This window comes from Mobula birostris, chromosome 14, assembly GCF_030028105.1.
Source record: "Mobula birostris isolate sMobBir1 chromosome 14, sMobBir1.hap1, whole genome shotgun sequence".
In the NCBI taxonomy this organism is placed as follows: Eukaryota; Metazoa; Chordata; class Chondrichthyes; order Myliobatiformes; family Myliobatidae; genus Mobula; species Mobula birostris.
Window position 1 is genome coordinate 51,595,530 of NC_092383.1, and position 13,982 is coordinate 51,609,511.

The 13,982-nt window shown below is 40.9% G+C and overlaps 1 protein-coding gene across 2 annotated transcripts in view; it reads left to right on the forward strand.

Annotated features, from left to right (window-relative positions):
- pacsin1b (protein kinase C and casein kinase substrate in neurons 1b) overlaps window positions 1–13,982 on the forward strand; it is a 114,333-nt gene that overhangs the window by 80,873 nt on the left and 19,478 nt on the right. For both annotated transcript variants that reach the window (XM_072278535.1, XM_072278536.1), the window contains exons 7-8: window positions 3,586–3,706; window positions 6,362–6,489. In XM_072278535.1, coding sequence (XP_072134636.1) covers window positions 3,586–3,706; window positions 6,362–6,489 — 249 coding nt within the window. The remainder of the gene's footprint in view (window positions 1–3,585; window positions 3,707–6,361; window positions 6,490–13,982) is intronic.

Sequence of the window (13,982 nt, forward strand, 5' to 3'; positions counted from 1 at the left end):
AGTCTCCAGCAACAGGAAGATGGGTTCCAAGATTTGGTGGAGGATTGTCTTTGTACAACAATAGCATAGGTTGGGTGACATCTAGTGTATGATTTCCAATTGGGAACACCAGTAGAGGTCAAATGCTCTAGTTAGATGAGCACTACGGCAACAGAAGGCAACGGCAAACCACTGTTGTAATTTCTGCCTAGTCTATCATGGAAAACAAAAGAAGGAAACCAGACAACAGCGTGAATGGGGTTGATTCTAATTAACAGAACAACACCTCGCTCGGTAGGGGTACTCATGGGCGGCAGGTGACTCCAGACTGTCATCCAGAGACTGTAAGCAATAAGGAAAGGTTAAGGGTAACAACATGGAATATCCGTACACTTTACCAGAAAGGAAAGTTGGACAGCACATTAAATGAAATGAAAAGGTTGGAAGTTGATATCTTAAGCCTGTCAGAAATGAGATGGACCGACAGTGGCAAATTCACTAAGAATAGTTCTCTGATAATGTATTCTGGAGGTCAACAGCATATGTATGGAGTTGGAATTATTTTAAACAAACAAATATCAAAATGTCTTATGGGATATTGGGTGATATCCGACTGGCTGCTATTAGTTAAATTAAAGGGTAACCCTTTTAACATTAGCATAATCCAAGCCTATGCGCCAACAAATGGTGTAGGTGAAGAAGATATCAACAAGTTTTATGAAGATCTCGACAGTTCTGATGAGCAATGTAAATCTCAAGATATAGAACTAGTCATGGGAGATTTTAACTCCAAAGTTGGACAGGAAAGGGTTGATAAACATCATAGGATCATTTGGATTAAGGGAGAAAAATAAAAATGGAGAAAGGTTTACTGATTGGTGTATTAGAAACAACCAAGTGATCACCGGTACTTGGTATAAAAAGCATCCACATAGATTGTGTACTTAAATTAGCCCTAGAGACAGAACAAGGAGTCAAATAGATTTCATGAACGCCTTAGAAATAATATCACAAATTCTAAAGCCTACCCAGGAGCAGACTGTGATTCAGATCACCATCCAGTAATAGCTACCATTAAAACAAAATTAAAGGAACTGAAACATGGAAAAAAGAGAAAGAAATGTATGTTGGGAGAACTTAAAAATGATAGCACACTTAAGCAACAATTCAAAACAACTGTAGAAGAACACCTCAACGAAAACGAAACAACACCTATTTGGGACAGATTTAAATATGCTATATAGCAAACAGCAGAGGAGATAATCTCAGTACAAGAAATCCAACACACCAACAAGGGATGGTAACCCAAGAAATTTTAGATCTGATGAAACAAAGAAGGTTAGTGAAGAATAATGAAGTGCAATACAGAGAGCTAGACAGACAGACAATTGTGCCATATTGCAAAGGAAGAATGGCTGAATCAAAAAAGCAATGAAGTTGAAGGCCATATTAACAACAGCAAAGAAATGCACAAGAAAATTAAGGAAATTACTGGAATTAAGAAAACCTCCTCTACAGGATGCATAAGATCAGCAGACGGATCCATACTAACAGATCCAGATAAAGTATGTGAGAGGTGGATTCAGTATGAGCAGCTGTTTGAGGATAATAGAGGGGAACCCCCAGATATTAAACACCCTAATTCTGGTCCACCTATTACCAAAGAAGAAATAACTAAAGCAATGAAAAACATGGTAAAGCCACTGGACCTGATGAAATTTCAGTGGAAATGATACAAGCCCTAGAAGATCTGGGCATAGATGTTCTTTTTGAAATGTTTAATGGCATATGTGAGTCTGGTGTATTACCTGACAATCTCTTGAAATCAGTATTTATAACTCTGCCAAAAATTCCTGGAACTATTGACTGTGAAAATTATAGAACAATCAGTCTTATGAGTCACATAATAAAGATTTTATTGAGAGTTGTTCTGAGTCGAATTAAAAACAAGTTAAGCTTAGAAACTTCTAAACTGCAATATGGGTTTATTGAGGCTAAAGGAACTAAGAATGCAATTTTCATACTACGGATGCTTTCAGAAAGGGCAATTGAATATCAAAATGATGTCTTTTTATGGTTTATTGATTTCACTAAAGCATTCGGCAAAGTGCAACATGAAAAATTATTTCAAATTCTCACTAAACTGAACATTGACGGAAGGGACCAACAACTGCTTCAAAATTTATATTGGAACCAAACAACGGCGGTAAAAATTGATGATAATATAAAGCAGTTGGACTAAAATTCAAAGAGGAGTTTGACAGAGATGCATTGCCTCATCTGAATTATTTAATATCTATAGTGAAATGATTCTCAGAGAAAGAAGACCAAAATGGGATTAAAATTGGAGGTGTTAACATCAACAATATAAGATGTGCAGGTGATACCACTCTAATAGCAAGTGCTGCAGAAGACCTACAAATCCTCCTAGACAAAGTAGTACAAACAAGTGTAGATTTTGGTCTAACCATGAACTGTAAAAATAAATAAATAAATAAACAAACACCAAATGTATGGTAATATCAAAACAGCAGGATACTCCCAACTGCCAATTGTACATCAATAACCAAGAGATTGAACAAAAGACCAGCTTTAATCACCTTGGTAGCTTTATATGCTTTATATCACAAGATGCTAAAAGTAAAGTAGAAATAAAAAGAACTGCCATTGCCCAAAGCAACTTCCAAAAAATGAAACCCATTTTTACCAACAGACACATTTCTATAACAACAAGGCTTAGGCTACTAAAATGTTACATCTGGTCAATCTTGCTGTATGCTTCCGAAACATGGACTGTAACACCAGAACTCCAAAGAAACTTAGAAGCAACAGAAATGTGGTTTCTTAGAAGAATGCTGAAAATATCATATAGAGATAGGGTAACTAATGAGACAGCACCCCAACGTGCCCATACAAAAAGATCTTTAATGAGAACATTAAATGAGAGGAAACTTAAATTCCTGGGCCATGTCATCAGAAAGGGAGAAATAGAATGCCTTGCATTACAAGGCCGTATGCCTGGGAAACGCGGTAGAGGAAGGCAAAGAAGAAAATATTTGGACACTGTGAAAGAACTAACAGATCTAAGTGTGCGAGATATCACTGATGCTGCGAGGGATCATTCGATGTGGAGAGCTATGATCGCCCAAGAGTGTAACGTGCAAGGCACGTGGAGAGAGAGGGATATGTTAACAGCAGTATTCATCTGGTGATTCTGTTATCCTTAACTGCTACTTGAACTTCAGCAACTTGTCGCACATATTTGTGCTCTGCACTAAAAGCCTTTCCTCCTCGCAGCTTGTTCAATTGTCAAGAGGAATTAATGGGGAAAGACCCCTGAAACTGGAGTCTCTGGAAAATATAAAAAAAAGGTATTTTAGTGACAGTTTGAATAGTGAAGCAGGCCAGGCAAAACTCCAAGCTGGATGTTCCTGCAAGAAGCTTCCTCTTCATTGTCATACAAGTATCAGAGCCTTAACCAAGTGGGGCAGGGGAGAAGCATTTATAATCAACTTGAATCCAAAAGTGACATTGCATCAGGGAATTGAGCTACTTCAAAAAAAGTGTTGAGTTACTATTTACCTTTTATGTGTCTGTCTCCTCAAGTTATGCCAACATTTACCGAGAGCTGGAACAGGTTATCCGGGTCGCAGATGCACAAGAGGACCTAAAGTGGTTCAGCACTACATATGGACCTGGAATGGCGATGAACTGGCCCCAGTTTGAGGTAATTTCCCCCCACATCTCTCAATACCACAAATGTAATTCTAACAATACTGTTTCAAACAAAAATTACAGCAACCCTGAAGAGCTGTTTTACATGAACCTGCCCTGCCCTTCAGCAATCTGGTCAGTGACTTCAAAATGTAATAGCAGCAAGTAAATTAGTAAAGAATGTTTGGAAATGTATGTATTTGTGTGATTATGGAAACCTGTAGAACTGTGACAACCTTGTGAGGAGATTGAGGTGCGCCATGCTCCCTGGCCCCATTTTCGGTGGGAGCAACATCGAGATTGTTTTGTCTGGCTACATTATTGTGTGGTACAGAAGCTGCAAGGCATCGGACTGCAAGACTGCAGAGGATAGTAAAGACTGCCAAGAGGATCACTGGGGTGTCCCTCCTCCCCCAGTTAGTGACATTTACCGGGAGCATTGCCCACAAGAGGCCCGAAGCATTGTTGAGAACCCTCTCACCTGTCCCATAATCTCTCTGACCCACAACCGTCATGAAGGAGAATCAGGACTGGGGCTGTCAGACTGGGTAACAGCTTCTTCCCTCGGGCTTTGAGACCGACTACCACCAGTGTCTCCTCACTAGGACAGCAAGCTGTTTAGCTGTTACCTGTGATGAAAACTACATGCCTTTGAATTGTATTTTATTAACTTATTTATGGTAATATTTTGGATTGGGATATATGTTTAGTAGTCCAGAAAAATGTTATTTCATTTGGTTGTATATATATGTATAGTGAGCTTGAATGTGAGCTTGAAATATCCCTGGTAGTTGCTAAATAAGGAATCCTAAGAAAGTCTAGAATAAGTATGGTAATAGCAAAAGGATTACTGAGGAGTGAAACCGGTCTTAACAATCGTGTGGTAAGCTGCATGTGGTGCCACAGAAAATGGGTGAGGTCTGTATTTGCCATTGGAAATAGACAAAAAGTTAGTGAGTTCAAGGGGTGAACAGTGTAATTCCAGAGCATAGGTGTTGAAGACCGTAAGGATAGATAGTGGAGGGTTACTTTTCAGATTGGAGAACTGTGATCAGAGATAAACTGCAAGGTACTGAGACTTTTGTTTATTATATATTTTAGTGATAATAGTTGGCATGATTAGTAGGTGGCACCAACTTCACTGGCGTAGTGGACGGTGAAGAATGTTGTTTAAGGTTGCAACAAGGTGTACTGTAGATCAACTGGGAAAATCAGCAAGGGAATGGTAGGTAGAATTGAATTTGGGCAAGTGCAAAGTGATGCATTTTGGGAAGTTAAACCAGAGCAAAACAAACGTAATGAATGACAGGGCAGGCTAGGTCTTTATTCCTTGGAATAAAGGCAGATGAGGGGCAATCTGACAGGAAATGTTTAAAGTTATGAGAGGCATAGATAAGGTGGATGGAAGCAGTCTTTTTCCTAGTGTAGGGGAGTCCAAAACTAGGGGCATAGGGTGAGGGTGTGGGGGGGGGGGGGTGGAAATTGAAAAGTGACCGGAAGGTCAGCTTTTCAGCTTTTCTATTTAGAGAGTGGTGAGTACGTGGATTGAGCTGTGAGAAGAGGCTGAAGAAGTTACAATCGTGTATTTAAGGAGCATTTGGATAGGTACATTAAGGGATGTGGGCTAAGAGGAATAGGAACCAAGTACAAGACTAGCTCTTGCTTTGTGATTCTACTGTTCTTCACAGGAGCTTTGGAAATAAATATTGAACTTGCCGCAGAGATATCTGCAAGGGTATCTGGAGGAAAGGAGCCACAGCCAATCATAATCCCCTCTTTGACACTTCTAATGATTGGCTTCAGAACCTCCGGTGATTTTCATGTGCTTAAACAGTAGTTTGGTGTCAGGATATTCAAGCTGAAGAGATCTGTTTTCTTCACACGTTTATTGGGTGAAGTGCTATGGAGAGCTATATTACTTCAGACGGATCAGAGCTAGATATATTTGCCTTCATGAAAGTAGAAGAAATGGTTTTGAGAGAAATGAGCCAAACAGTCAAATGGAACTAGCTTAGCTGGAGGAGCTGTTTCTGTGCAATATGACTCTAAGTGTCAGAGGCAAATGTTGCTGTCAGACATAATGAACATATAGGAAACATTATGGTCTACATTTCTTCAAACATTATATCCAACTCATCATCTTTATTTTGAATTGTCAATTTTGATGTACAGTAAATTTCTGCTTTTAGGCTTGTTTTTTTCTGGGTTTCATTACTTTAGTGCACCTTGTTTCAAAAGTTTGCCTTGCTCTCTGCACCTATCCATAATGTATATCTCGTTGTTCACAACTATGTTAAGAGTTCATAGTCTTTTCACTATTGACGTTCCCATCCAGTACTGAAACAACAGAGTAAATGGCACATGTTTGCATTGTCAAAAAAGATCAAAATTAGCCTGTAAGAGTTTTGATGACCTATTTTTGGCACAGGTATCTTTTTCAACACAATGGTGATAATACATGAAGGAAAACATTCAAGTAACCTTTAAATAAAGAACTGTTTATGAAAGAATTGTTAGAAGAATCTGAAATAAGATTGTTTCTATCTATGTATCTATCTATCTATCTCAATTGGCTGTATGAAATGGAAACTTATAAGACTGCATGTATTTGCATCCATATAGTTGAATATTTTTCCTAAAAGGGGTGGATGAAACTTGTCTTTTACAGGAATATTCTCCAGACATGACTCACACTATTGCAAAAAGGGAGAAGGTAAAAAAGGCTAACGAAGGTATTTCTCTGACTAATGTTTCACCAGGAGGAGAGCAGGTGACTCACAATGTCGATCGGGGCAGGTAGGTACACCCTAAAAGGTAGTGGATTTTCAAATCAATATTTATAGAAGAAGTCATGCACATGTTTTAAGCAGAGATTTTTAAAAAAACAGCCAGGAACTTCATTATTGGATTCATATTACTGCTCAAGGGGCCCACTCAGACAGAGAACTTGTATTTTAACACTTGAACGTGTCTCAATATTTGGCAATAAAGGCTGTAACAGGCTGTTGTTTAATGAACTGGATTTGTTTAGTGAGCTTAAGGTATAGGAACCTTTAGGAGACAGTGATCATAATATGATAGAATTCACCCTACAATTTGAGAGGGAGAAGCTAAAGTCAGATGTATCAGTGTTACAGTAGAGTAAAGGGAATTAGAGGCATGAGAGAAGAGCTAGCCAAAGTTGATTCAAAGGGGACACTAGCAGAGATGACAGCAGAGTAGCAATGGTTGGGATTTCTGGGAGCAATTCCGAAGATACAAAATAGATGTATCCCAAAGAAGTAGTATTCTAAAGGCAAGATCACACAACCATGACTGACAAGAGAAGTCAAAGCCAACATAAAGCAAAAGAGAGGGCATATAATAGAACAAAAATTAGTGGATTAGTGGAAAATTAGAGGAATGGGAAACTTTTAAAAACCATGAGAAGGCTACTAAAAAGCCATAAGGGGAAAAAGATGAAATATGAAGGTAAGTTAGCCCACAACATCAAAGACCATGCAAAGAGTTTTTTTAAGATAAAGTGTAAAAGAGGCAAAAGTAGATATTGGACCACTGGAAAATGGTGGTAGGAATGAGGTACAAGGAACTGACAGATGAAATTGGGTAAGTATTTTGCATCAGCTTTCACTGTGGAAGACACTAGCACTATAGTGGAAATTTGAGTGTGTCGGGGCAGTGAGTGCAGTTGCTATTACTAGGGAGAAGGTGCTTGGGAAGCTGAAAGTTCTGAAGATAGATGAGTCATCTGGACAAGATGGACGATATCGCAACATTCTGAAAGAGTTAGCTGAAGAGATTGTGGAGGCATTATTAATGATCTTTCAAGAATCAATACATTCTGGAATAGTTCTGGAGGACTGGAAGATTGAAAATGTCACTCCACTCTTCAAGAAAGGAGAGGGGAAGAAGAAAGGAAGTTATAGGCCAGTGAGTCTGACATCAGTGGTTGGGAAGATGTTGGGAGTTCGATTGTTAAGGATATGGTTTCAGGTACTTCGAGGCACATGATAAAATAGACTATAGTCTGCATAGTTTCCTCGAGAGAATCTTGCCTGACAAATCTGTTGGAATTCTTTGAAGACATAACAAGCAGGATAGACAAAGGAGAATCGTTAATGTTGTATTCTTGGATTTTCCGAAGGCCTTTGATGAGTTGCTGCGCATGAGGCTGCTTAACAAGATAAGAGCCCATGGTATTACAAGAAAGATTCTTTCATGGATAAAGCAGTTGCTGATTGTCAGGAGGCAAAGAGTGGGAATAAAGAAAGCCTTTTCTGTTGGCTGCTGATGACTGCAGGAGTCGGTGTTAGAACCGTTTCTGTTTACGATGCGTGTCAGTGACTTTGACAGAATTGATAGCTTTGAGGCTAAGGTTGCAGAAGTTACAAAGATAGGTGAAAATGCAGGTAGTGTTGAAGAGGAAGGGAGGTTGCAGAAGGACTTGGAGAGATTAGGAGAATGGGCAAAGAAGTGTATGGTCACATACTTTAGAAGGAATAAAACCATAGACTATTTTCTAAATGGGGAGAAAGTTCAAATATCCAAGGTGGACAGGGATTTGGGAGACCTCATGCAGGATTAATTTGTAGTTCAAGTCAGCGGTGAGTAAGGCAAATGCAAAGTTAGCATTCATTTCGAGAGGATTAGAATATAAAAACAAGTATGTAATGCTGAGGCTTTATAAGGCAGTGGTGAGCCCTCACTTGGAGTATTGTGAGCAGTTTAGGACCCTTAAGAAAGGATGTGTTGGCGTTGGAGAGCGTTAGAAGGAGGTTGATGAGAATGAAAGGCTCATCGTATGAGCGATTGATGGCTCTGGGCCTTTACTTCCTGGATTCTAGAAGAATGAGGGGGTTCCCATTGAAACCCATCTGTTGCGTTTTGTAACTTCAAAACATTAAAATAATTCAAAATAAACCTGGGAGTCTGAGGAAATGCAGGTGTAGTTCGAATTTATTTTAAGCGAGGTGCATACATATCATGTGGTAGCGTGTTGACGTATGCAATTAACATAATTTTACATATAAACTGGTAATTATTTAAATGAGCAAGAATGTTTAATCAACCAATATATTTGCAAGATTGCTGAAATATTATTGAAATCTTAAATACACAACACTCCTCCCTGCTTAGCTATAAACTCTAACTCCATAAGAAAATGCATCTCAGCTATATACAATACAACTATTATCTACAGATGTCTACAGCATAGTAAATTTAAATTGACCCATTCAGGCCAAAAAAGTGATTGCTGCAAAGGATTTATTATTCTTGTGGGATAATGTCTGCCCTGAGAAGGGGGAGCCACTCTGCTTGGCAGGTGAGACTTGTGGCTGTGAAACAATCTCAGGTTCTGGGGCCTCCTCTGTGATAGTTGTAGGAGTTGACTGAGACTGCAGGAAGTGGGTCTGACAGTGGAAGCCAACTTTCTTCTATATCAGTTGACGCTGCTTTCCTCAACTGATTGATATGTCATCTCCAGATGATTGTAGACTCAATCTCCACTGTGTAGGAGAGTGATTCAGTTTATCTTTCTGAGTACCCACTTTTGATCACCACTGTAGTCCCACACCAGGACTGCTTCTCCAGGAGTGAAACATTGAACCTCCTTTTTGAGAAGCCTTCACTTTGTTTCGGCTGTTTATCCTCTATCTTCCTTCTGAGATTGGGTTTTAGGAGATCAAAGCGTGAATGCAAGGAATGACCCTTGAACAGCAGAGCTAGTGAGTTGTTGGCTGTGGAGCGTGTTGCATTACAATATGCGAGGAGGAGATTACTGAGCTTCTGGTTCAGTGTTAGTGTAGTGAATTCTGCTGACATTGCTTGCAATGCAATCTTTAGACTCTGGACAAACCTTTCTACCTGGGTGGTATAGTGCAGATGTGATATCATATACCATTCGTTTTTAGGAATGACTGAAACTGTTCCACCACAAACTGTAATCCATTGTCACTGACTAAGTGTTCTGGAACGCCAGTCTCTTTAACACTGTCTTGAGGTTTTGGGAATGTTCCTTGTCATCCTTATCAGTAACAATGATGTCATCCAGGTAACACCAAATGCCTGTGTAGATGCTTTCAAGGAGCTATGAACTTGGATTGCAAGACCTCTGCTCAGCAACACTGTTGAGGGTCTTGCCCTTAACAGTGTACTATCTCCTTGCATTTGCCCTACCAAGGTACATCACCTCACATCTATCTGGGTCCAACTCCATATGCCATTTCTGAGTGTATAGATCAGTTGTAGATATATCACACTGTATTCTTTGCCAGACTTCTATGTTCTCCACAACTCTACCAATCTTACTAGCCCACCCATCTACATTTTCACAGAGGTCATTTATATACGTCACATATCGCAGAGGTCTCGGCACTGATCCCTGCAGAACACCACTAACTACAGACCTCCAGCTCAAATAAGTCTCTTTGACAACTACCCTCTATCTTCAATGCGCAAACCAGTTCTGAATCCAAACAGACAATTTGTCATGGATCCCATGCATCTTAATCATCTGGATTAGCCTCCTATGAGGAACTTTGTCAAACACCTTACTAAAATCCATATAGACAACATCCACGGCGCTACCCTCATCCATCTCTCTTGTCACCTTGTAGTAAAAAAAAACAATCAAGGTGGTAAGGCATCACTTTCAGTACTGGGTTGATGGTGACCTTAAGATCATCACAGATCCTGACAGACACATTCTTCTTGGCTACTGGGACCACTGGCATTGTTCATGGCCCCATGGTCCATACTGCCTTCAGCAACAAAGGAGCTGAAGGCAGTGTGGACAGGCCAGCGAACTTAACCTGTTCTTTAACAGATTTGACATTGTGACCCCTGCCCATCCCCCACATTAGCCATCTGTTGTCGGCCCCCAACCAACACATATTCCACTCTCCCCTCCTACCCCTCCTCACAGTCCCCCACCCTGCTCTCATGACTATACCCCTTCCCCACACGAAACCACCACGGTGGGCTTCACGGCTGAACAGATGAGAAGACAGCTGAAACGTCTCAACCCAAGCAAGGTTGCAGGACCGGATGGTGTCAGTACCAGGGTGCTCAAAGCCTGTGCCCCTCAGCTACGTGGAGTACTTCGCCATGTATTCAACCTGAGCCTGAGGCTCCGGAGGGTTCCTGTACTGTGGAAGACGTCCTGCCTCGTCCGTGCCAAAGACGCTGCGCCCCAGCGGTCTCAATGACTACAGACCTGTGGCATTGACCTCCCACATCATGAAGACCCTGGAGAGACTTGTTCTGGAGTTGCTCCGGCCTATGGTCAGGCCACACTTAGATCCCCTCCAGTTCGCCTACCAGCCCCGACTAAGAGTTGAGGATGCCATCGTCTACCTGCTGAATCATGTCTACGCCGACCTGGACAAGCCAGCGAGCACTGTGAGGGTCATGTTTTTTGACTTCTCCAGTGCGTTCAACACCATCTGCCCTGCTCTGCTGGTGGAGAAGCTGACAGCGATGCAGGTGGATGCTTCCCTGGTATCATGGATTCTTGATTACCTGACTGGCAGACCACAGTACGTGTGCCTGCAACACTGTGTCCGACAGAGTGATCAGCAGCACTGGGGCTCCACAGGGGACTGTCTTGTCTCCCTTTCTTTTCACTATTTACACGTCGGACTTCAACTACTGCACAGAGTCTTGTCATCTTCAGAAGTTTTCTGATGACTCTGCCATAGTTGAATGCATCAGCAAGGGAGATGAGGCTGAGTACAGGTCTATGGTAGGAAACTTTGTCACATGGTGTGAGCAGAATTATCTGCAGCTTAATGTGAAAAAGACTAAGGAGCTGGTGGTAGACCTGAGGAGAGCTAAGGTACCGGTGACCCCCGTTTCCATCCAGGTGGAGGATTATAAATACCTGGCGATACGAATTGACAATAAACTGGACTGGTCAAAGAACACTGAGGCTGTCTACAAGAAGGGCCAGAGCCGTCTCTATTTCCTGAGGAGACTGAGGTCCTTTAACATCTGCCGGACGATGCTGAGGATGTTCTACGAGTCTGTGGTGGCCAGTGTTATCATGTTTGCTGTTGTGTGCTGGGGCAGCAGGCTGAGGGTAGCAGACACCAACAGAATCAACAAACTCATTGGTAAGACCAGTTATGTTGTGGGGATGGAACTGGACTCTCTCACGGTGGTGTCTGAAAAGAGGATGCTGTCTAAGTTGCATGCCATCTTGGTCAATGTCTCCCATCCACTACATAATGTACTGGGTGGGCACAGGAATATATTCAGCCAGAGACTCATTCCACTGAGATGCAGCACTGAGCGTCATAGGAAGTCATTCCTGCCTGTGGCCATCAAACTTTACAACTCCTCCCTTCGAGGGTCAGACACCCTGAGCCGATAGGCTGGTCCTGGACTTATTTCATAATTTACTGGCATAATTTACATATTACTATTTAACTATTTATGGTTCTATTACTATTTATTATTTATGGTGCAACTGTAACGAAAACCAATTTCCCCCGGGATCAATAAAGTATGACTATGACTATTCAGCCTTGGAAAGAATTCCTTCAGCCTCCATGTGATCTAGCTCACTGGCTACCTTGTTGCAGATGGTATAAGGAACTGGACAGACTTTGCAAAACCTGCGTGTGGCATTTTTATTTAACAGTATTTTACCCTTGGTAAGATTGAGTTTTCTAGCGCCATCCTTGAACACTGATGTGGCATCATTCAGTATCTCCTTAATTTGCTTTCTGTTGGCTTCATTGCGGGGAATGTGGCATGCAAATTGTGGATGGATCTCTAATCAAAATGTAGTTGTCTCTGCCAAACATGTCCTCGTAATACTGACCCTTCTGTTTTTATCACATACAAGCACAATGTAGCTTATTGTTTGTTGTATTTCACAGTTACAAATGTCATTCCCACAGGAGCTATCTTTTCTCCAGTGTAAGTTCTTGAATGGATATCTACAGGCTTCAGTTTGGTACCTTTGAAATGCCGTTCAAACTCATTTTGTGGAATGGCTGAAACAGCTCTCTGTATGTGTCCTACTTTCTTACATTTTCTGCAAATTTCACCTTTAAATCTGCATTGGACTGTTATATGTGAGACCCTGCCACATCAGTAACAAAATTTGTTTGACCAGGCTGATTTCTGTTTAGACAATGCAATTTTGTTCAGGCTGTCATTTCTGACTGCAAATCAATTGTGTAATCAAACTCGTCAATCTTTCCGATGTAGCCAGCCATTTCTGATTTTTTTTTTATGATTATTATCACCCAGTACTCTTGAATCCGTGAATTCTTCCATTTTCTGAATTTTTTTTTTAAAAAAGAACTCATGTCTTCCTGTCTGAAGACACGCGCTACTCTGTTTCACCATTCCTCACTCGTTTTTGTTTATTTCGTATACCTCACTGCATTTTTATCAGGTCAGCAGCCACATCGGGTTTGCAGTAAAAATAGTTCATCGCCAATATTATATTTTGTAACTTGAAAACATTAATTAACTTAATTGAAAATGTACACAGGAGTCCAAGAAATGAGTGTAGTTTGAGTTTACTTTAAGCGAGGTGTGCACGTAACACATGGTAGTGATGTATGCAATTAACATTTTTACAAATAACCCATAATATTTAAACAAGAATGATATATAAAATATTATTGACATATTAAATACATAATACAATCGAATGTTGAAAGACCTAGATGCTGAATGTGGAGAGGTTGGTTCCTATGGCAGAGTCTAGACCAGAGGACACAGCCTAAGGATTCCCAACCCGGAGTCCACAGACTTGGTTAATGGTAAGGCTCAATGGCATAAAAAAACGTTGGGAGCCCCTGGAATAGAGGGACCTCATTCAGAATGGAGATGAGGAGGAATTTCTTTAGCCAGGGGGTGGTCAATTTGGTGGAATTGGTTGCCACAGGTGGCTGTGGATGCCAGGTCATTGGGTATATTTAAGGTGGGCTGATAAGTTCCTGAATAGTCAGGGCATGAAAGGTTACGGGGAGAAGTCAGGAGGGTGCGGTTGAGAGGGAAATAGATCAGCCATGATGAAATGGCAGAACAGACTTGATGTGCCAAATGGCTTAATTCCATTCCTATGTCTTGTGGTCTTATAATCAGAGCGTACTATAGATCTATTGAACTATCTAGTTCATGCCAAACTGCTGTACTGCTTAGGCCCATTGCCTAAAGGCGAGAAAGAATTTGTGAAACATTGTTAGGCAAAAGGCTTTCAGATACACGTAATGAACTATTTGGACCATACCTGTATGTCTTTTGGCATTCATTACAAATACAGTTGT